Raw genomic sequence first — 25,379 nt, forward strand, 5'->3', positions numbered from 1 at the left:
TGGCACTTGTTGAAGTACCTTCTGAACTCTCTCGGGCAACTCTTTCGCCGATGCTGGATCACTTAGGTTAATGCAAGTGGCTCGCCTCGAAGGAGAAATTTCGCAGTTTCTTCAAACGCTATAAGAAACCCGGACCATTAGCATGCCGGGCCGATCGACGGCCCATTAATCGAATTAATCGGCGATCGACGGTTCCATTATCCGCACTATTGCTCGCCTAATTCATCACGGTGGTCGGTCCGCTCCACTCGGAAAGCTCTCGTTCTAATTAGCATGCGGCTACCAGTCTATCAATGTAACAACGTTGCACAACTGCATTCGCGCATGCGCTCGCGAGCCGCGCCGACCGCGTGCGTCGGAGGTGTTAATTATCCACGGATAATTACTGCTCCGTAACTCGCGCTGTTCTGAAACTAGGAAAGCTGGCTGAAGTTTCTCCGGGAGCCTCGATTTTGCAACAAATGCGCTCGCGTTGCTGAATTTATGGACGAAAATGAAAATTCGCGAGTTAGTCATCATGGTTAGAGACTACAGTTCCCTCCGTGCGAAACCCTTCACGAAGAAAATGTCCTCGATTATTTCGGCGGTGTATTGAAACGGCACACCCCGTTTTTTTCGGACCCAGTCAAAAATGAGCGGACCTCAAAGACATTCTAGAGCAGGCCTGGCCAACGCGCGGCCCGCGGGCCGCATGTGGCCCGCCATGTTAAATTGTGCGGACCGCCAGGCGATTTTATATTTCCATTGAAACTTTTGTTTCTTGTGGTATGTATACAAAAAATATTAAATAAACGAAGTGTCATTGTTATAATGCGCAAATGCGACTATGAACTCCAGTTCTATGTTTGATATCTTTGATATAATTGAGTTACAGTGCAAATTTTTGCGTCCACATCACAATTTAATTTTTACAATACATATATATTACATCCAAGAGATATTCCACAACTTAAGATATTTTGCACAACGAGTTGTAAGTTGTAACTGCTTTTGGATCCACATATGTTTGTGAAGCATTTTTTTGAAGATGACACAGAGTTCATCACGTGCTTCATTAACCGATGCCAATTTAGAGAACCAGCTAACAAAAGACACATCTGTTTTCGACGTTGCACACAACGTCGAACATAAATATAGATTTACCAAAATTAAGTGAAAGAAAGAATAAACAAATATCTCATTCAACAAGACTCGAGAGTTAATTATATTGAATCATAGTATAACAATAAAGTTTTATTCATTTTGTATTACATTTTTTAAAAGCATGTTTACCTAAAATGCGGCCCGCTGTAACGTCACGCGTCATCAAAGTGGCCCGTGAAACCATTTGGATTGGCCAGGCCTGTTCCAGAGGAGCGTTCTCCAGGTTCGTCGGCGATCATGGTGTCCCCAAGAAGGATCCCGAGACACATCGATCGTAGGACTGTAGCTATTTCGAGCAGAAGGTGACGCGCGAGGGCAGAGAATCCCGCGGAGGCATATCGACGAGAGGTCGGCTCCGCTCGCGAAGGTTATGACACTCGTAGGAGGACAGACGAGGTCGAGAACAGAGGTTGTTCTCTCCCGTGGGTTGATGGATGGTCCTTTGGAGATATGACGTCGCGATTGGCCGGCTATAAACCAGGACCTGAAGCACCCGCCACGGATCCTTCCTCCGTTCGTTCCACCCGTAATCCGTCCTCTTCCGCCACCGCCTCTATCCGCTTCGATTTATCGTCCGTTTCGACGAATGCCGCTCGAGCCGACCCCTGTGTTCCCGTTCACGCTTTTAGGCTTCCATCGGTTAAGATAATACTCTGTCCAATTTTATTCTTCGTCTCGCGAAACGCCTGAACTGACCCGTCGAGCACGTCTTAAAAGTTATAAATTACCAGTCGTAAATTGTCATAATAAATGTCTTATTGAACAGTGCGAGATTCGGTACAAAAATAGGCAAATTAGCGATCGAATGGCGAAAAGGCAAAGGTCCGAAGAAAAGGCAATTTGTCAGTAAACGAGGCGCACGAGGGGAAACAAGTCGGTCGATCGAATCAAGAAACTGATTAACTCCGCGGATCCGGTGAAGGGAGTGGTTTTGCATCGGTGTTGCAGGATCGTTGGGGCCTAATGATTCCGCGAAAGCTTTAAGAAATATCATCATTCCGACGATAGCGAGAGCAGTAATCCCGCGTTAACTCTCCCGACAGGGAGTTGCCTTGATGAGACGCGCGTTAATGATCTTTTATGCGTGGAATTAGCTAGAATGGCGCGTAATGAGTAATCGGACGAGCATTACAGGAGATACGGACGAGGCCTACCTTCCGGTCGTCACGAAAGATTTCGCGAATTAACTGGAGCTGAGAGAGGGAGAGATACTGCTCTCCCGAAAAAAGGGAACGAATAAAGTACTAGAACATTGTGAATTTATGGGAAGAATCGTGTGTCGCTATCAGGCCATTTCGTACCTAAACCGACACGACTTTCAGCGAGAAACTGTTAACACTTGCGTTCATTCTCTGTTATTTATGCTACGACTTTTTCGCATCCCCTTTTTGTCGAGATTCTCCACCGCGGCGAGGTTAGTATCAATTTTATTCGGACTAACGTTATACCCCTCTGTCTTTTATATGCAACCACTTTTTACTTTTCCACTCGCTTTTGCACTCGTTATCGTCGTCTGTATACACCGAAGGGTTCGCTAATTTACAAATTATCTCTAATTTACATTTTTATGGGTCTGTTTATGGCTGCGAGAGAGTATCGCGAGGATTATCATAAAAAGTAGATGAAAATGTGTAACAACTTTGCAACTGTTTGAAAACCGTTCCATAAAGTAGAATGGTAATGCAGAATGTTGCTGTACATGGTCACGAAAGATCACAGGATGCGATATTAACACTTTTTTTAATGACAATGATTTATTTAAAGGAAGCTCGATAGTTTTCTTACGCGTATATTAGACGCAATGAAATATTTGCATCGTTACAGGCGAACTTTGATGAATTTTTTAAATGGGACTCTCCTCGCGAAATGGTTAATGTTGGTAACAAGGGTGTTACAAGAAGATGCACTCGTATCGGAAATGCCTGATTTTTCCATTAGTGTCTCGCGCAAGAACGTCTCAATGCAGGTTGCATCGGAGCACGAGTTGCACTCGGTCGGTGCCAAGGGGCCGTAATATATGGCCCCTAAATCATCGGGGAAGAGTGGATATGCTGGCTGCTCCTTCTAACCGGGGTAACCGCTCCGTAAACATATCAATCAGCGCGGTCACCGTGCCGTTAGCGGTTAGGGTTTGCATATGCTAATGGGGAATTCCATTAAATTGTCGGCGGAGGAATCTTAATCGTGAAAAATTACGCCCCCGGATAAATTCACGCCAAATATCCGCTGAATCTCAATTGCTCTCCACTCGTTTATACCTCCGCGATGCCGCCGATAAGAATTTTAACGCCTCATACATCCAATCAAACAACTCATTGAAATTAAATAATTAGAACTCACTGGAATAATCATTTTTTTTTTCATTCAGCCTTTCGCATAAGGAAAAACAGAAAAAAAAGTTTCACAGTTCCGAGCCCTTTCAGACTTGCTACTTCGACCACGCTAATTACGAGTTGCAAGTTTCTTCAAAGAAACGCACACTCCACCCTATGTGCAACGCCATTGCTCTTTAACAAAGGCGGGTACGGTACTGTGCACTCGACGAAGAAGTGTTACTTTTTTCGACTGTAATTAGATCTCATTAATTCAGACTCAAGCTGTGAAACAAAACAGATGCTTCTTTCCTTGTGGGTTCTTCAAAAAAAAGTCTGCTGAGAACTTCATCCTCTTGGAAATACGATAAAAAATATTTTGTTGGCAGACTGCGGATTTTATGGATTTACAACAGAAACGAGTGGATCGAACGAATAGAATAGCAAACACGTTCGTAAGCCGCGGCTCCCAAGGTGGCCGCCGTCATAAACAAAGGGGATCGAGTAGAATCGGGCTACACAGCGGCTTGGATAAAGTCGGCGAGATCCCGAGGATCGAGATCGATACTTCGAAGACAACTGGTAGAGCGAACAATGAGAGAAGATGGACAACGAGCGAACCGAGACGCACGCAATTCCGTTGTTGTACAGGGTGTATAAAAAGTAATGGTCCTCCGTTCTAGAGGCGAATCTACACTTCTGGATCGGTAGACATCTGTAAAGGAAACTTGCCGGAAAATTGTTTATAACAAAGGAAATTGTTGTTAAACTTTGTTTTTACATTAATACCTTCTACTCATCGAGATATAAGCTGTTAAAGTTCTTGCAAAATTTTTGATTGTGTGGAGAACTAAACGTATAGACAAAAGCCTACTACTACATACAGTCCACACGACCGTGTCGATGAGACAGAACATAATCGTGTGCGTGCCTCGAGCAAACGAAATTAGGGGACATTCGTCGCTAGGCCCGTACCAAGTGATCGTCTCCCTTCCCATTCGGATCATAAATTTAAAGTAGCCAAAAATGAAGGAATACCTTATATCCATTTTTATATTGGGTTGGCAAATAAGTTCGTTCGGTTTTTTACATTGGAATAAATCACAAAACCCGAACGAACTTATTTGCCAACCCAATACACAAGAAAATTAATCCTGGGTTATAAAATGCTAATGTCTACACTCCGTTGTGCTTATAGCGGAACGTGTAAAAAAATATTTTGAAGACATACAATACACAAATTTTTCCATGGCCTGCGAGGTCTCAAGATTTAAATATAATAGAAAACATATCCGAGGAATTTTAGCGCGTGCTGTATATGGAAATCGGAAACAGTTTTTGTCGGTGAGAGAGTTGAAAGCTCGTATTGAAGAAAATGGGCCAAATTAAGTCAAGATCAAATAAAAAATGTATACAAATCGATACCACGACGATTAATTGAAACTATAAAAAATAAAGGTGGCACAACACATTACTACTAGATAGAAAAAAATACTTTTCATTAATTTCCACCGACTATTTCTTACGTAAATTATACATTGTCTTATAGTTTTGTCGCACCTAGACTGCGGATTTTATGCATTTATGACAAAAATGAGTAGGTGTAATTTAAAATAGCAAAAATATTAGAAAAATTTGAACGTACTATTATATTATTTTCAACCTACTAAACATAATAGGGAAGAAAATAAATTTCCATTTCACTCCAGTTTGTTGCAATGTAGGTAAGAAATTTTTATTTTGCATAAAGATCCGCAGTCTAGTCGCACCTTATTTTATCAAAAGTTAGAAATAATGAAACTTTTCTCATTCTAATTCAACAACATTGCCGCTAGGAAAATGTATGTACTTTAGTTGATTCTTTGGATTAATAACGAAAACTTTTTTACGCAAAAATTAGTATTAATAAAATATTAGCTAAAATCGCAGGTGTCTTATAGTTTTGTCGCGGAGTGTAGGTACAACTTACAGTTTTTCAGAATCTTCTGTTTCTCCGTCGGGTGAACAGGACACTGCCATTTGCGCGAATAAGTTCGAAGCACAACACTGCACATTATCCAAAATTGTGACAGCGGACGGAAAGGAGTGAAGCCAACCACGGTCAAAATAGTACTGCGGTTGTCACCTCGGTTTGTCGTGAATAGTTAAAGGTGGGGAAATGTTGCGTTTGTTAATTGGACGGGGGTGTGTCGGAAGGATTTTAGGTTGAGAAGTGGGGAATTTGTCAAAGAAATTCCTTTCGGCATTGTTTACGGTCGATGGGCGATGCTTCGATGGACCTGTCGCGCGTATTGTCGATTCGCATGCGTTTTTTGCTTGCTATAATGTCCTTCACAGGTATATCGCCTAATCTGCTGGAGGAACCGTGAGGCACGGTAACATTTTATGATACAGGATTAATATTCTTATAACAATGGATATAAGGTATTCTTTCCTCATCAAATTCATGATCCGAATGGGCAGGGTGACGATGACATCGCGTCGTACAGGCCTAGCAACGAATGTCTCTTTTTTCGTTTATCTCGAGGCACGCACACGATTATATTCTGTCTCATCGACTCGGTCGGGTGGACTGTGGTAGTAGGCTTTTGTCTATACGTATGTATGTAGCAGCTAAACAACGATGAGGAAAAAAGACAGCGTCCTTTCCTCATCATCGAGTCAGCCGTGGCCCAAACATCACCTCCGGGCAACGAACAGATTCCTGCGAAAACGTCGACACAAACAAGGAGAAACAGATCGCGTTCTTCTCCTTGTCACCGAGTCAGCTGCTCCCCAAAACATAAACGCAGCGCGGGCAAAAAGACGACAGGTTATCGAACCTAAGCCCGCGAAGACAAAGGTCCCCCGGTCTCTCCCCGCGACACCGCGAGCGGGTATATGATATCACGCAACTGTCATGGCGTAACAGATTACCGAATATATAGAGTTAAATTTAATTATTTGCAAAATTGCTTATAGTTTGTCATTGGTCGATTATCATCACACTTTGAATATACAGAGTTAAAGATTGTAGAACCGTTAGTGCGATCTCTTGTTAAAGTATATCAGTTTCTGTAACAGATTTCACAGTGTGACAAATAAAGAGCAATAGTCCAAACGCAGTCTTCGATCACTTCCACACGTATACCTCCACACAATCAAATTCTGCAAAAACTTTAACAGCTTATATCTCGGTATCTATTTGTTCGCGACCCCTGTGGCATCTTTCAAAATTTTTCTCTTCTGGATGAGTGGAAGGTGTTGAAGTAAAAACAAAAACTTTAACAATAATTTTCTTTTCTATAAACAATTTTGCAGAAAGTTTCTCTTACAAATGTCTACCGATCCAGAGCTGTAGATTCACCCTGGAACGGATGACCATTACTTTTTATACACCCTGTAGCTGCGGCGCGCCAGGATCATTGTGATGCGTCCGTGATCGCGTGCGTTCGGTTAATTCACTGGGGCCGTAAATAACCACGATGAAAATAATTTGTAACGTTTCCCGATTCCCCTCGCGTTAGCGCGAAATATCAATCGCCGCCGATCCAGCAACAAATCGTACTCGCTCCCATTCTCAGCGATCGCTGCACGCATTCTGCCCACGCAGCCGATGCTGCTGCTTCTTTTCATGCTAGCCGGTGTTTGTTGGATACACAACGGTTCTAATAACCAACTATAACAATAATGTAGAAACATACGTCGTAAATATTGCTTTCGGACCGACAAACAACAGTCGGGTTCGGTAGATTTCAATTAACCCCCGTTTTGATGATTTCATGGACGCCGGGATTGAATGCGCACGTAAGAGATTGCTAAATTAAGAGCCTTTTTGCCCGGAAACCGCGCCATTACGCTAAACAACGCATCGGGAAGAACTGCACAGGTGGTGGCGCGGCGTTGCATCTGCCTGCATTCCCATTCATCGATGTCTCGGCGCGGCGCGGCGTCACGGGGTTGATCGAACGGGGCCCGGGCGTAGACAATGCGATTAATTTTAAACACCGCTGTTCAGCCGGCCCCCTTCGCGAAAAAAAAGGATCGCGGAGGTGGAGAGGTGGAGGAAGAGGAGAGGGTATATTGCCCACGGGGCATCGCGTGGTCACGTGTGCATAATTAGGGACAAACCGATAACGGCCCGCAACGCTTGTCAAGCGGTTAAGCGTTACCCGAGGCCACGGCCAGGTGGACTAATGATCTCCTTGGGCAAGAGAGCTCTCGTCCTCCTCCCTCTCTCCCTCGTGGATGCATCCTCTCGCATCTTTTCACGTCCTCTTCATCCATTCACCGTGCGAGACGCATTATCACTGCGCTCATTGTTACCCGTTCCTCGGGTACAACTTCATCTGCTCGCGCGCAACGCTGCTACCACTCGCGGTTACCTGTCAGTAACGTCTGATTACCGTGCTGCCTCACGGCGATCGGTCTGTTTTTCCATACGAAGTCATTGTCTCATTTCCGCGACTCTGTTCGCGTCATTTCGATAATGCCAGGCAACGTTATTCTTCCACGGAACTTCCACGTTTCTCCACCATTTTACCACTCAACATGTTAATGTATCCGCTATCTCGAACAGCGATAGCATCACATTCATGGAAATGGCGGCCGAGTTTTCATCTAATTTGTAACCACTGTAAAAGGGACTCGGAAAATGAAAATTTACATAGAGATCCACAATTTAGATAGAAGGATAACAATTTAATGCATCGCAATGGGTTCATGAGCTTGTAATAAAACTGGTTGCTGCGAAATTCAAAGCACGGTATTTGCATAATGATTATACAGATTGAACGCTAGAGGTACGTCATCGGTGACACTTTGTTCCAGAGTATAAATACAATTACATGTAATTAGCTATGGTACAATTCTCGGGAGACTATGGAGAGGTAGTTGTAATTAACAGGAACAGCTTGTAACTTAGAAGGGAGTGAAACTATGTAAGACGGGGTGCGTTAGGTTGATTTTTTTTTATGTATATCGGTGCAATTATACTCTCTCAACGCACCAGGATTCATAATTTTCCCTGTCTACAAGCTACGTTATCATTAACATTTGCATTCTACTAGCAACCCTAAGAAGCAAAGATTATATCACAATTCGAAACAATTTCCATATTATGTCTCTTCATTTGTACTTAATAAATTGCTAAAAATTCTGATTGGAATATTCTGTGTCCAGGTTCTCGAATATTGCAAAGAAGGTGCACGCGCGCGCGCTAGAATGGCCAGAGCGGCATAAATCAAACGCTGTGCCCCCGCATTCCCACCGTGGCGGTGGATCGATCGGCATTCGTTCCGCGATACGATTCTCAGAGGTCCACGATGGGAGACGTTTTAATCGTGCCGCCTAAACATTCATGGCTCGTCATGGACACACGGCCCGCCCGTCTCTGTTCCGCCATTTTCGTGCACTATTCCGTTTTTTCGACGGCACCCGCCATTTCGAGCGGTACGCGGAATCGTTTCGAATCCTCGTTATCTTCCTTTTTCGAAACTATCCCGGGCATGAGAAGCGGGTGGCTTCCCATCATTTTTTTCTACCCATAAAAATTTCTCTTTGCGAGATGATCGCTTCTCGATGGTCCAAGATGGCTTTGATAAATTGTTATTCGAAGAGTCACTCTGCTTTAAAATTCAGTCTAATCGGGGAGGCGCGGGCTATTGCCTGGATAAGACCTTTATTTCTCAAAGGTTTTGTGGATACAGAATCCATTTATCGACAATCAAGAAGACGAATTTGAGCTGACAACCGTCGAAAAGGAAAAATTGATAGAATTATCATGCGACAGCTCACTGAAGCAAAAGTTTCAAAATGAAACCATAATTCAATTTTGGGTGAATCTTAGTGGAGAGTATGAATGTGCTTCTACCGTTTGTAACGTCTTATTTATGCGAAACGAGCTTTTCGGCACTGGCTGCAATGACAACCAAATATCGAACCAGGTTAATAGTCGAAAAAGAGTTACGAGTGGCACTCTCCACATTGCCCCCAAGATTTGCTAAACTTTGTGCCAATAAACAACAACAACGCTCGCATTAAATTTTGATGCATTAGATGTAGTTTAATTAGTAATTTAACATAAAAATAAATATGCATGTTCCTATTGTTATAGCAAAACCTTGTCATTATTCTGTTAATTGTAGTTTTCAGTATTTTAAAACGTGTCTATATTATTATATCGATTAGAAGATAGGGTGGCGCGGAAAAAAATTTTTTTTCAGAGAGACATAGTAGCATAAAGGTTGGAAACCGTTGTGATCGAAGCTCGAGAAAAGACGAGATGAAAGCATATCCCGCGAGCGTATCGGAGGTGCAGCGTGCGGCTCAGGCACCGGGACCGGCCCGGAATCGGCTTAATCGTGATTAATATCGCGAGCTCATACCGCATGTCGGTAATTATCTACACGTGTTTTACCGAGTCGAACGATGGTCGATCGCGGGCCGAGTACCTACGTGTGGGAACACGATCGGGCCTGGTTTGCTGGCTACCATCGATGTCTTTCTCTCCTCCTCCGCCACCCACGCGATTCTTTCCACGCGTTCGCTCGTTTTGCTACCCGTCGCGTCGCTGCCACATTGTGCAGCTAGTACACAGCCCAGAAATACTAACAGACACTCTAATTTATGTAATGTGTTTTTAGTTTCCTATTTTGTGAAAAGATCTGTATAATTTTTCACTAAGAATTCTAATAAGTAGATTGCGGATCTTGCCGTGTTTAAGCTGCTTCGCTAGCTACGCTGTGATCCATCGAGATCCATTCGCTCGTGGATCCCATCGCAAGATAAACGTGCAGCGAATAGCCACTGTCCAGGAGGTAGCTAAAAGGTGGAGCTGGTTTCTAAGCGGATACTCGTGACTCGAATCACGCTCTCGATCAAAATCGCAAGACTGAGAACCTCTGTGTTAAACCTGCGAGTCGCTCTAAACGCCTCTTTCCATTTTTACGCGGTCCATTACTGAAGGAACGATCCGTGGCTCCACGAGAAAGCGTAATAAGCACCCTCTCGCTTGGTAATTAGAACGATATTAACAACAACGTGGCTGCGGGTGCGCTGTAATCGATTCGCGTTACTTCGAGATTCACAGACACGTTGTATAGGTGCAATATTAGAATTGTGGTTTCTGCACTAGGGGGAACTATGTATATCGCGAAACAGGAGCTCGCAAAGGGTTCAGTAGATTCGGTCATTGCGTGCCAGACAGGGCAGACTTGAATGAACGTAATGTAAAGTAATTGTAATATGAAAAAGTTACTCGTTCGACCATGGTAAGATTAATATCAAGAAGAACGATCGATTATGGGATCCAGCTATCCAGAAGAGCACAATGTTTCTAGTCCCCGGAACCTAGATCATTCTCCGAGGACAAGCTCCAATCGCCAGGCTCTCTCACCGCCTAATCCTCAAAAAATTCTGCCACATTTCCACCGCAAATCCAGCTGGTCTCCAAGTAAAGATCACCGATCCATCGGATCAGGATCAAAGGCAGGAGCAGGAGCAGCAGGAGCGGAGCAACCCTCCTAGATTGCCATAAATCAGCCGGCGGTCTGCCCGCAAATCAGGCTCAATCACTCCGGATCGGATAGCTCGATCGAGCATTGACAAGCCGCTATAGTCATCGGCTAAAGAGAAAGAAGGAATCGCGCGGAGAGAGAGAGAGAGAGAGAAGAGAAAGGAGAAGTCGATCGATCGATGGATCAATAAACCACGTGGATGGAAACGCGTGTACTCTCACTCCGGATGGGTCCCTGTTGCACGTGGGTGTAATGGCCGATGGAAGAGGGGGGGTGGGGGGTGGGGAGATCGAGCACATATTAAGCAGGATTATTTATCGGGCCGGCGCGCGAGCCCTTGATTTGATTTAACAAACAGCGCTCGCTAACAAATTGATAAGCGGTCGCGGGCGGCGAAGATCAGAGGGATTCGCCAGGTCTTCTGCACACAGGTCAGGGACGGACGAACTCGCTGGGGCAAAACTCCCGGCACACGGGTACTCGGCTAACGTCGGCTCGCCTCGGAGACCCGGCGCGGCGATTCGTGAGAGGGCGCCATTAGCATAGGGGGACCCCCCACGGCGTGCACGGGGCCCGCTGCGGCACTCTCCATTGGTACACATTATATAGGTGAGGCCTGATATATAAACCGACTCCATTGATTTATGGGCCGAACGATTCCTTTAATTATAATACGATATTTATTCAGATGAGGCCCGCCGTCGCTCGGAGTCACGCTGCTATATGGTAATACGCGACTCCTTGCCTCCCACCTGCACGATTATTTTTATACTAACCGAGGGAACCAGTATGTTGAATGGTGGGTGGATTGAATGGGCTCAAAGTTTTGGCACAGCGAGGCAAAGTTGCTAATTACTTAGTACCGGTTTTTAGTAACTCCCCTTTTAACAAACTGTTCTCTACCTCGAAGATCCAGAGCATCAAACGCCATTGTTCGCACAGGCAAATAAAAGTTTGAAGAATCAAAAAATGCACCCACAGATCGAGATTACGGTTGCATCGTCCGCGGCGGATTGCGTGGCACGGTGCCTGGAATATACACAAACAAGAGTACCGGGACAAGGATCCCCCAAAAAAAAGAATCTTGAAAAGAAATCGAAGAAAGAAGAAGAAGAAGATGAACGAAAGAAACGGTCGAAATCCAGCGAACACACCCCTCGAAACGTTTGACCGGCCTGGCGGCTGGCCAATATTTAATTACAGATAATTACCGGTTATAATGCGCGGCAGATCGGCGGCCTGCCGTTTAATTGATCGGCTTTACGGGCTGATTTGTGTATCTGCGGTTCGTGCGATCCGCCGTTAAACTCCGGGGCCCCCGATTTTTAATCCTCTGGTATCCGCGATCTGTTTCGCGGAGTTGCATATAGCCGCCGGTGCATCAGCCGATATCCCGCCATTATTCAAAACTGCATTACGCAATCCACCCACCTCGTTGCCCGGACGGTTTATTGCGCGTGTCGTGCGCACCGGCCTGTGCACGATCGCGATATCTACTTACAGGGTTTGAAAGAGGAAGAGGATGATTCCTCAAACCCCACCCCTCCCTCTCTCTCTCTCTCACTCTCTTTCTCTCATTCTCCTTTCGTTATTCTTTCGTTTGCATCTCTTGTCCAGCGGCTCTATCACGCGATCTTCGACAAGTAATTGAAATTTTCATATTCCGCGCCGTTTGATTACTGCGCCGCTCGTATACATACACGCGAATTCGCTGATATCAATCTGTTGCGTCAATGCGCGGTTTTTAGTTGCTTCTCGAGCTTGAAATACTCTTGTTGGAATAGCACTGGCTACCGTTTGATCCTGCGGCCGATAATCGGCCCATAAAATTGTTTATTTACATAGACATCCGCATCGCCTTGCCGAGGCTGCATCACTGCCGAGCGTGAAGGCCTCCGCAGCTCTTTGATTAGAGTCTTCCAGGGCTATTTCAGATCAGAGCTATTCAAATCCAGCGAGAACATGATCATAACGAATAATTAAGATTTCGAACGTTCGATCGGAGGATTCTATTATACAATGTCTGAACCCTCTTTGCAATATCTTACTCGTAAAAGTAATTAAAACATCCTCAATAATCATTTAGTTTGCACAAAATTAATATAGAAGGTCTGCTACTTAATTATACTCTTCAAATCCTTTTTTTTATGCTATTTTCTTCCTACGTTATTTAAAACACCCTCTAAAACACGAGATTCGAAGCATGTACATCGTTAACAAAATTTGCATGAAATTAATAGAGATTCTCTGTACTCGGAAACATAATCATAATTATAAAGACCTCGAGCGTCTAATCAAGGCGCTACATTGTTTCAATTTTCGTCCAATTTTCTGCCATCCGACATTATTTAAAACACCCTTGACAGTATCATTTACTTTGCATAAGGTGATAGAAGCTCTGTATTCATATACACCTTCACAGTCTAGTGAAGACATGCTCGTAATTAGACTGCGGAACTTGATGCATTAATAGCGTATGCAAAAAATTTTAAATACAGGAAGACGTGCATATTAACACAAATTAATGGCATATGTATCTTACTTTTATTTCGTAGAAACTTCTCGACAGGTTCAGCGCGAAGAACAACGTGCACTGTACAAATGATAAAATTCAAATAACTTATTCTAATTGTTAATACGAGTTGCAAAGAAGGATTGAAAGTTGTGGGACACGGGTCCCCATGCGAGGCGTTTATTATGACGAGTCGAGACGTATGGTGGACGCACACGGTAGTTTATTTGGGCCCAGATTTGCGGGCCCGTTCGAATTAACGGCGCGGCCGCGATTAACAAAGGGCGATACAAATTAGATTAAATCGCCGTAGGGGGCGGCATCACGGTGGAGAAAGGCGAATGATGATACCGCTTGATAAATAGACGAACGTCATGCGATGCCTAAACGGAGTCCCGGCGTCCCTTCGGCCGATGGAATGCCGAATGCAGCTTGGTGCATCACCGTGACCGACGATCTCTCTCTCTCTCTCTCATCTTTTCCTCTCTTATTCCCTTTCCCTATCTCCCTCTGTGTGTCTCTTCGAAGCCATGAATTGCGTCCGCGTTTTGCATAAAAAGAGTAACCGGCGATTACGCGAGCATAATTGCACACGACTCGCAGGATCGCCGCTTGATTAATCGATCGGTGAATATTGAAAGATCTTTCCAATTAGAACGAGGACTACGGAAAATAAAGTAATTACAGGATGGTTCGCAAGTCATTGCTATTTTAATACCGCCTAGTTTGAGGATAAAAAGAATTGTTCGTTTCACACGGTTCACTTTCTCAAAATAGTGGAAACGAGGCTCCCACAGATTTGCAACGTCCAGTAAATTTTCGCGAGGGAAGAAACAAGAGTAGAGAGCAAAATGAAGCGAGGAGGATCGATTCGATCGACAGTTGCATCATTATAGCGCTATACCGAGTCGCTCAGCCCTCTCCTTGGCACGTTTCAAAGTTTCCCGGTTGGAACACGAAAGTTCGGCACGGTCGGCTCCCTTTGCCGGGGTCGGAGCATGCAGATCCGACACGAAATATCATTAATAGTCGTTTGCCGGATGACCGAGCCCGGTAATCGTCCCTTCTGCGGTTCAGATCGGATCGCCCCGAAAACCACAACACGCCGCGCCGGCTCGACGTGGCAACCCTTTCCCTTTTCCCCTCTCCGAAGCTCGTAATTTATGTTCATGAACCCTGGCTGGGCAAGTGCGAACGCTATTGCGCGGGGTATCGGCCCGCGGAAACATAAATTCCGCTTGAAACGATGACTGTCGGCGTCGGATCGTTCCGATCGGTCGACCATTGCCCGTTGTTCGCCTTGATCGGCACTGTTACTCGCGCAATGCTCCTTCATTGCCACTTTCTTCCTACGATTTTCCCTCTGAACTTGCTACCGTGGCTGGGAAGAGAATGAATTCATTAACAACTACAGCAAAACTACAACAAAACAGCAGTTTCACCTTACTGTGTCCGACCATCTCCAGCCGTCGACATTTTCCAGTGATAAAACGCACCGAAACGACTCGGTTTGCAACTATCGAGGGTCTACCGTGGCTGAGGGAGCAATAAGGGCGACAAAGCAACAGTTTCGCGGCGCCAGAGGCTATCCCCAGCAGACTTAACGACCTTCGCGTACAGCCGGAGAGCGATTGCCGTGTCTACTTCGCCTGTTCGTCGACGATCGACGCACACCTGGCGCACACAGAACCCGAGGAAACCGGCAGCCAATCCCACGCACAATGTCCACGACGCGTGAAGAGCTCTCGCGACGGTGTCATTGTTCGTTTGATTGCTCCCGGCCAGCTCCCGGGCTGCTCGCACACCGCTCGCCTTTTATTAGCCGCCGATTAGCCTCGCCGTACGAGGTCCGCGCGAGGGAGTCCCGCCATGGTGAACCACCGTGAACCGTGATCGCCATGGTTTTCGATCAAAAACTCCTTACACCTACCGACCGCGATCGCCGATTTTATTCCGGACCGTTTGGTCGCTCGATCAAAATTCTGTTAGAAGCATAAAGATCGTACTTTTATTCGGTAAAAGAGAACAAGGCAAAATTGTTACATGCGACACTGGAAATGTACGAACAAATGTGCGTACACGGCTCCTACAAGGCCCGGGCAAACAGACGTGAAAGTAATCGGAGAATTTAATTAACCAGAGTCGGGTCGCGGTGTACGAAAGCATCGTGGAGCGATCGTAAAATTTCGAGGAACGATTCATGTTGATTCGGAGATCTCCGGAGATCGATACCGGGGCGAGAAGGTTGCAAGGCCGGTTGCAGAGCACAAGGCAGAGAGGTTCTCGTGCTCTTTTTCAACCTTCGAATCCTCGCCGCGCGGTATCTCATCGGGGAACTCGGCCGTTGCAGTTGCAGGAGGCCCGAGAGCCTCGCCACTAAAGGCACACTGAATCCGGATTCATGAATGAACTATGCGAGGAGCCGAGCAACGAACCGCCGCGCCGCGCCGCGCCGCCCCGAGGACTATTATTTAGCATAGCCACTTTTTCTGGCCTGCCGTCCGTCATGGCGGCGTTGTCTTTGTATCGGGACGAACGACGATGACGGTGCACGGACCAGAATATCTGGAGCAGGTTCGTTTCGAAGAGAACAGATCTTACCAACGTAACTAATGGACGCTCGCTCTTTTCCGTTGCAGCGAGCTTTATTATTGTTATTGGGCCGCGACCGGGAACGTCTGGCCGCTCATTTAATTAAATTGGACCACGCCGAACCATGCGGGTGAACCGCCACGGCTATTGTAATTCATGCTTTATTTAACCCCTTCTACGAAATACATCGTGGCGGACTAGCGATGAACATTTCGAACGGTATCTACCAAATATAGACTGCGGATTTGTATGCATAAATTGCAGAACATGCAAATAAGTGTTGAGAAGGTTCACGATTCCGTGAAAGTCATCGACGGCGCAGCTTCGGCGAACAATACCACCGCGGACGATTAACCCAAGCCTTAATGTGCCGGTAAGGCTCGGCCAGAATTGGTATTTTCGAGATAGGAAGGCCAATCAGCGTCGAGAGAGCCACCGGCTATTTGGCTGCGAATAATAATGATTACGGTAGGCACTCTCCGAGCAGGAAATGGCGATGGCAGGTGGGTAGGAGGCAGAATTTTTCGGTTCCCGTTCTCGAGCTACCTTGTCCCTCGTAAAGATTTCCAAAAACATGAACCTTAACGAATTCATAAAACTTCTCTACCTGCTAAAATTCAATACATACAGGAAAATGTTTAAAACAGGCTCCAGACCCGCAGAAAGAAGGATGTTGTGATGCGATCGGTGAGGTTAGGCTACTTTCATTGTCCAGGAACTTTCATCCATCGGATCCCGTGAGCGAATCTCGTTCTCGAACGGATCGACAAGTGTTTTACCGTTTCCCGGGAGCTAGGGTTCCGCGAACCGTCTCGGACCCGGTTGAAATTTCTCGAATTTTATATGCACGTGAACGTTTCCGAGAAATTTTTTATACCCGTCGCGTACGATCTCCCGCGGGCCTGCGAACCGATGTACACACTTTTCTCCGTTACGTATCGGAATGTACAGTACATACAGCAACGGGCTCGATCGGCAGTCCGTGTCCCGTTACCGCAGATATTCTCTCTCTTTCTTTTCCCCTCGACAACGAGGAATACATACACACTCGAATACGCCGCGACGTTCTGTCCACGCGAAAACTCGTTTGATAGGCGATCAACAGAGGAAAAACCGTCCGCTCGGAGCATCTCGCGAGTCCTTTGACTATTCCGGAATGGTCAACGGGGTTCAACTGGTCTGCGGTGCCGCGTGTCAACGGTCCACTCTTGAATCATCGATGATCCTCGGATGGAGACACTATGACTCCGTGTAATAGCTTCCCGATACTCCTCCTTGCTAGCTTTTTCAACGAATTGTTTGCTCGGTTGTTGAAAAGATTATGCGGTGGAGATGCCTGATCGAGCGTTTCAAGTTGAAGAGAGATCCGGACAATTTTCATCGAAATCGGTTAGAAAAGACAATTCCTAAAATTTTAATTTTGTTAGTAGTTTAAGAAGACGTACGATCAGCGCAATGTTCATAGTTGAAATTGGTCAAAAACTGAACATTGGAATTTCACGAAAGCCAGGCTATAAATCATACATTTTCAAACACGAGTGCACTTTCCTCGCGAAACGCTCCGATTAGAATCTCGCGTATCGGTCACGCAAATCTAGAAGCTGAATGGTTGGCCGAAGGTCAATGGAGTCTTCGAGGAACATCGTCCGGATCCTGTTAACACTGGCACGGAAACGGGGAGAACGTCTGTATATCCTGCGTTATCCGCAGGATCTTGGGTAACAGGCCCAATATCTGTTCACCTTCGTCACCTAATGTCAAAAGCGTGTATCGCGGTGCTACCTGGCGTACCCTAACCTGGCGACGACCAGCAGGGTCTTGGCTGTTTTTGGTGGAGAAGACCAGACTGTCATTCGGAGAGACAGTCCTTCCCTTCTGGCTCCATTAGTGGCAGCCTCTAGTCGTGAAAGCGGCCGCAGAGTAAAAAAAAAAAATAAGAAGCTATACTGCAGTTCGGTTCGTCAGGCAATCTCATCATAATAATTCCACGATGTCCTACGCAAATTCGGGGGTTCCGGTGAAGCTGTGACGAGGGACAGGTAGTCCGCATCCGGCAGTTATCTCATTCCACGAAAGGAGACGTAGGAAGTCCTCCGCGGTTCTCGCAGGTGTCTCTATTAGAGAGCTAGACTAGCGCTTTCGCACAAGGTCCGGAGAAAAAGGTGGCCTCGGAACGTGATCTCACTGAGAATTTACTTGAAAATAATTGCAGATACAGCGACAATGTTTCTACACTGGTCAACATTAAAATCAATTTCTTAACTTGTACAGGAAAAGTATTTAAAAAAATTCTTTGGAATATCTTCTTTACATCGGAGAGCCGCAGTGGCATTCATTTTATTAATTTTCCTTCTCGCGAACCCTTCCCCGGTTCCCATACCGACTCATCCAAGCAGGAGCACATATTCTTCAGTCACCTAATTTAATTCCCACCCCATGGTCCCCCGAATTAGCCGTGGTTGGTTCGGCAACCCCCTCGGAAGAGCAGATTAAAACGTCAAGCGGCATTCCGCAGCTGTTTCACGCGGTGCACGCCCGCATACGACTTCCGCCAATTACCGGCTCGCTCGGGGAGGAGAGGAGAGAGAAAGAGAGAGAGAGAGAGATGGCTAGCTAAAAAGAGAGAAAAGAAGAGAGAGAGGAAGGGTGGATGAGGCGGCACGATGCACAGCGAATGCAAAGCACCGGCAAGGTCGCGAATCCGAATGAAACCGAGTTCTCCGTCACCTTCCTCGCAGCTCTCGCAGGTAGTCGAAACCGTCCAGGAGGGAACAAGGGGGAACAAGAGGGACAAAGGCAGGGGGCCAGGGGGGCCAGGTGAGAGCAGGGGCCCCGGGCGAGGTCACCCACCGCCCCCGCTACCCTTCACTCCCCCGCACACTCTGATTACCCGCAGCCGGGGGCGGGACACACTGTAATGAGCATCGAAGAGGTGCTCAACCTTCGACCAAGCTGAATTTTCCCGCTGGCCATTGGAGGAAATGGAAGAAGATCGGCCATGCATATATGGTACAGCATCCATAATCTAGAGCCTCACCATTCTTCGAAGGTATCAAGTCGAATTTGAAACTGGCAGGGTCCAGCATCGTTACGAAGGAATTCCCCCTAGTCTACAACAATTACGGAAGCTGGGATATAAAGACTCTTTTATCTTTTGCTTTGTCATGGCGATTTAGAGAATTTTTAGATGGGATGAGAAGGCGACGTTTACTGTCTTGGCTACTGGGTATGCACAAGTTGAGATTTCTTAGGAATCTTGAGTTTTTTCTTCGAGGTACCAAATCCATTTTGTGATGGTAGTCTTGTGGGACGCGTATCTGGGTCAACAGAATTTTTAGAGCGGAGGATCAATTAGAAGCCGTTTTGAAGTCACTGAAATAAATGACGATTATTGGACTTGGAGCATCCAGCAGTACAATTACAGGAAAATGTATACATATACGGTGTCCCATAATATAAAATAGAGCACATCTTCTAACTTTATCGACTACAATACATCAAGGTCGCCGAAAAGGCGTTCGGGATCGCGATGACGTAGCGCGATTTTCGAGGGGCGTCTGCGATTTTTCGCTGCCGGGAGTCGATCAACAGGTCCCGGTTATGAGAGTGTAAAGCGTTTTGAATCCGACAACCCCTCGAGGGGCATGATTCCCGCGCGAGAATCCTCCTCGTGACAAAAAGGGGCGAATCTGTTCCGCGGGGGGTCCTGTTGCCTCTCGACGCCTCTTTTCTTTCTCTTTCATAGGTGAAGCGAGTGAAGCGTTTTCGCCTGCCTGTGTAGACGTGTGTCGGCACGTATATACGTCGTGTAACGGGGGTGGCCTGCGACCCCAGACACGGGGGTGGCTGACAGCCGATTAGGACAAGACGGGAGAGCCCCCACGGAAAACTTAAAATAACATCGCTCGATCATCCGGGTGTCTTCGCCGACAGGCAACTAGGCTACTCTTGTATTCAGCCTGTCCCCTTCTTCGTGCCTCTCTCGATCACACCTCCTACCGGCGACCTTCTCAGCGGGTACCGCCTGATCGAGGTCGCATTACCGGCGATCTGTCTCTTTGGTATCATCTCTCTTCCGGTTTGCGAGAGAGGATGCTCTGCAAGAAAGCGGGTGCTCAATGTTTGTACTCCTTCGATTGGGTCTAGCAGATTAACGATCCGAATTGATCTCGTTCCAGGCGATCGTACCATTTATCCTTTGGATAACGAGTGGTCCAAGTCGTTGTATTCCGAGACATTGTCGTTTCCTTGTGAAACTCAGAAGACCGCTTACTTTGCAAAGATTACACTCAAAAGATTACGTTAAAGTCGCGAGCTTGCCTACCCGCGTACAATGCGCCTAATCAAGCTGGGAAAGAATCTTTTACAGCAGCGTAAGAATGTAATTTTTAATACCGACACAGTCCATTCCCGTATCGGCGATACTTCTTCCCGAAGAAATTCATAAAGATCACTTGCTTTCAGAGCCGTAACGCGAGAATTCCCGCTTAATGTCTTTCTACCCGGGAGCCCTGGCCGCGCAAACATTTCATAAACGGTAGTTAATCGGCCGTCGAGGCTGCTTAAATATCAACCAACTGCTGTAAACGTTCCCCGGCCGAGGAATTAGTTATCGTTTCGACGATAGCCGAGCGACGAACCGGGTCGTTACGAAATTTGTTGCATTAGCGAACGACCCCGTTCGCTACGGGAAACGATAAGGGCTCGTCGACGGGTGTAAACCGGCCCCGAGATCGACCAATAAATATTCCCCGGTGGTATATAGCATAACCGTAGAAGAGAGGGCGAAGCCCCAGCGGGCAGAATGGAACGCATAATAAAAATTATCAGCTGGCCGCGCCGCGGCGACTCCTGAAATTCCAGCGGCGTCCGCCGAATAGACCGTGAAGATGAAGTCGCTCCAGGAAAGTCCGGGTGACCTCGCAGGGCCCCGCGGCTCGTTTGATGAGACCTCTCGCCCCTCTCCCTCACCCAGGCCCCTAACTTTACACCGAATACTCGTTTGCACCGGTTTTCGGGGCGCATATTGCACTGCACAAATATTTTAAGGCGCCCTGTAGAAATCTTCTCGATAGTAATTGTGCGAGAAAGTCCTCCGTGACTTTCACAAGAATTTCGAAGCTCGAGGATGCGTCTCTCGATTTGAATGACCCTATACCGGGACTTGACCAGTAGCGTATCCGAGAAAAGGATATAGAAAGGGCCCCGATACAGAAACAGAGAGACACCCAGAGGATGGGGGAGGACTGACGGCGTCTTCTCGGAGGCGGCGGCGTGCTTATTGCGTGATATTAGCCACGGTCGCAGCCGGGGTAATCATAATCTCGAAAGAGGGACAAAACACAGGCCCCGAATCGCATAACGCTGAATTTTACGACTGCTCGCGCGGACGACGGACGACCGGATGCTGCACGACTTTTTACCGCCCCCTAACGTCCCTTGATGTCAACAAGAAGACGGCAGCCAACTCCGACATCTACACCCCACTGCGGTGGATCTATGGATCGTTGTGGATCCGCCGACGCGATTTGTCCCGTACCTTTTTCAGTAATTAGCGACCGGAGCTACGAGATGACGATGTTAGCCTGGTAACGGAGATGGGGATGATATTCGCGTCTTTGTCGCTGAGCTTGGATATGGAGCTGAGTTTTTTTCGAGATAAGAAACTAAGAGAGCATCTTGTTAACGATCTGCAAGTGTTAATTTCTTTGTTGGCATTTTTTCCCGACGACTTTCAGGCCCTTTCCACAACAAACCATACCCTAGAACTTGGAACAGAGTCATCAACGGAGGGTTCACAAGCTGCACATCCGTAATTTCGCGATCAGAATCGCGGGAAGTCGCTCGAAAGCGAGAGCAGAGCGGCCGGTCGCGCTTTCTATCTGAAACGGGCGCCGGTTCCGAGCATCCGATCTAATTTACGCGTTTGCATAAACCTCGGGGCCCACGGTTTCCAGGTAATAAAAAAAAAAAGGGAAAACGCCGAGAGCCGATGCCCGAAGAGAAGAAGTAACTCGGGGGACCGTTTCTCCGTTACATCGTGTTCGAAGAGTTTCGCAATCGTAGCGGAATGGCCGAGCGCGGCTGAATGGAAAACGGCCCTCGGATCTGCTCGCGTAATAAGTAGCCGGACTTTTTTTTTCACGGAAGACACGCCGGCTGTAGTCGGTCTCCGACTATAGCAGGCTCCACTGGTATTTTTTCCGGTGGCGTAAGTACGGCTTGTAATTTCTAGGAGATTGAGATCGTGAGTCACTCACTGTAAGGTCGGTCGGCAACCGGCTCGCACGAGTCTGCAACAGAAAAAGCGAACGAAATGTTAGTTTGATAAGGGACGCATTCTACCGGGCGTGCGCCGAATTCTTCCTCGGGCTGGGCCGAGCTATTAAACTCGCGGAATTCCGGCGAATTCTGCGAATTTCATAGCAAAACTGCCAGCGAGGTTACCTAGCCGAGTAACATGGTCAAAACTGCCCTTGGAGGTTTTTCCATGGGTATCGAACCGAATTGCACTGGTTCTCTCAAGCCTAAGCTTCCTTGACGTTAACATAATTAGAGCCGGTAATGAATGAAAAACTAACTTGTATCATAAGTCCAGATGGTCTGGCAGATACGTAAAACTCGTTTCACCCGTTACAGCATAAGTTGGGCCTCGTCAAAGGTCTAATTGATCGTGCCATCCTACTTGCGAATCCAGAATTCAGGGAAAACAATTTATCGCTTATTAGAAATATTTTAAAACGCAATGGGTACCCCATCAAGTTCTAAGAATTGTTCTCATCCACCAAATAAACACTCTGTGTTTTAGAATTGTTGGATCAAATATCTTGAATGTCAATTTTTATCATAACAACAAATGGTATATAAGCAAATGTGTCTGGGTTAGGAATGGCAGTTTTCAATTTGTATTTACCGCCAAGTATTGATTCAAGAATTTTTCGATCACCGTGTCTGATTGTCAATATACGTCGTTCCTTTGTTTTTGCACTGATTCTCTCTTAACGTTCAAATGGTTCAGTGTAGTTCTTGCCAGCATGGAATACAGTTGCAAATTTAAACACTTATAAACAATTTGCACATAGCAAGTACGGTGAAAAATTATATTGTGGTTGTTATTGATTTTGTGAAACACTCAGTACAATATTCATACAATATTTTGCATAAAGATACGCAATCTATTACATACTATGTACTAGAAATTAGTTTATGTTATCGGCGCACAGGTTCGATCCAAAATCAAGACAAAGCAATGTTGAATTTAAAAGATTTTTCTCAACGTTTCGATCCAAGTATGGATCATCTTCAAGAGAATTTTGCGTTTGCTATGTGTAAATTGTTTATAAGTGTATATAGCAAACGCAAAATTCTCTTGAAGATGATCCATACTTGGATCGAAACGTTGCGAAAAATCTTTTAAATAGCAAAATTGCTTTGTTTTGATTTTGAATCGAACCTGTGCGCCGATAACATAAACTAATTTCTATTAATTCGTTACGATCGACAAAACGGAATATTTACTATCGAATCATTACGAAAGCTGACCAAGAAAATACCCCTCCGAGTCAAATTTCAGCCCTCTAGCTTTGCCGCGAGGGTATAGTTACAGGGTAAACTAGATTTTGCGTTTTTTCGTGCATTTTCCAGTCTCTGATCCGTTCTAAGATTCTGAAAAAAATGTGACAGATTTTGGATCCTTTCTTGATCGATACTTATCAGAAAGAAAATAGCCGCTGTAACAGTATCGGTACAGTATTGTAATACTATTTCGATGCGAAGGTTAGTTAGAATCATTCGAGTTCAATCCATAGATCGGGAGAAAGAGAGATTCTAATTTCCCCGGATTGTCGGGTTCTAATGCATTTCCATGTTTTTTCACATTCCTCCGCGGCAGGAAATAAGTATGATTATGCAGTCGTTCGAATGGTTCGTTCACGACGATTCGAGAACAACCGTGATCCGTCGGTAATGACTGCGCTGCGTAATCACCGTCCGATCGAAATGACACTCGCCAACCCTGTAGCCATTATCTTTTTCAATTTGCATACACACAGCGAACGTTGCCGCGATAATTCATCTACCGCGGAGGAGGCTTCTAATAGAGGCTGGGCTCTCTCTCTTTTTCGCTCTTCGTCGATGCGTCTTTCTATTTCTTTCTCCGTTAAGTAATTCCACTGGCTGCGAAACTGTTGGCAATTTTCGCATGGGGGATAATTGCCTGATGAAAGATTGGATCAATTATTGCAAGATATCTTTATCGAACAATAAAACAGAGTCTTCCTGCAATTTGCAACATGTTTGTGCGGAATTGTGCAAGTTTGTTGTTGAATATTCGAAGTCGAATGTTTGAAGGTAAACGATTGAAGTAATGGAGGTTGAATTTGCGAAGGCCTGATTAGCCATGGTTGCGGCGAAGTTTCGCGAAGTAGGGGACCCGTGGAAAAACCAGGAAGTTCTAATGACACGACCATGGACAGGAGATGCTAGAGGCCAGATTGACTTAGCAGGAGCTGGAAAATGTCTCACTCAAGGCGATCGCTCGGCTCTAATAGAACCTGGTAGGTAGGTCATCGGATGTCATAAACGCTCGACGGAGTTTCTTCGGTGGTGCAGCGCGTGTTAATAGCCTCATTAGATATCGCGGCGCAGTGACGTACACGGACGTTTCTAGACCACCGATCCAACGATGAAAGTTACGAACAACAGTTTTCATTACCGATTAACCCCGATGTCGATCGCTGGATCATGATCTTTGTACACTTTTACCTACCAACATGGCAGAACAATTTTAACAAACTGGATGTTGCATACTTCATCGAGCAGCAAAAACGTTCAGAGGCTTGTGCATGCAGAGAGGTCTTGTTTTTCTTGATTAATTCTTGAAAATGTATTTCCAGTTAATGTCATACTTACGAGAGAACGGCTACTCGTGATTTTAAAAAATGGGGTCGTATAAAATCTTTTAAGCGTAAGTTAGGCTCTCCGATGATTATCATAAGGATGTACTACTTCGAAAGAAACTTCCGAGATTTTAAATAATTTATACGGCAAGTGTGGAACGTTTACGGTGGAATCAGATTTTCAAACTAGTTTCCATTACGATTTCTCTGTAGACAATCCGGTTTGATCATAAAATACCATGTGTTTTTAGCTGGGAGGAGATAGTAACGCAAAGGTGCAGTGTACCGGACAACCGGCGATAATTAGGATAATTAAAGTGTGCTTTGAGACAGTGGTTTCTTTAAATTTATTATGTGAATTAATTTCCAGGCCCTCGGAGATTCTTGCGGATGTTATAATTGCCTAACAGTCACCAGGCGAAAGCCT

General features: G+C 45.9%; 1 protein-coding gene across 2 annotated transcripts in view; it reads right to left on the bottom strand.

Moving 5' to 3' along the window:
* LOC143216764 (uncharacterized) overlaps positions 1-25,379 on the bottom strand; it is a 131,438-nt gene that overhangs the window by 77,856 nt on the left and 28,203 nt on the right. For both annotated transcript variants that reach the window (XM_076440139.1, XM_076440140.1), the window contains exon 2: positions 22,316-22,348. In XM_076440139.1, the coding sequence (XP_076296254.1) occupies positions 22,316-22,348 (33 nt within the window). The remainder of the gene's footprint in view (positions 1-22,315; positions 22,349-25,379) is intronic.

This window comes from Lasioglossum baleicum, chromosome 16 (genome assembly GCF_051020765.1).
Source record: "Lasioglossum baleicum chromosome 16, iyLasBale1, whole genome shotgun sequence".
NCBI lineage: Eukaryota > Metazoa > Arthropoda > Insecta > Hymenoptera > Halictidae > Lasioglossum > Lasioglossum baleicum.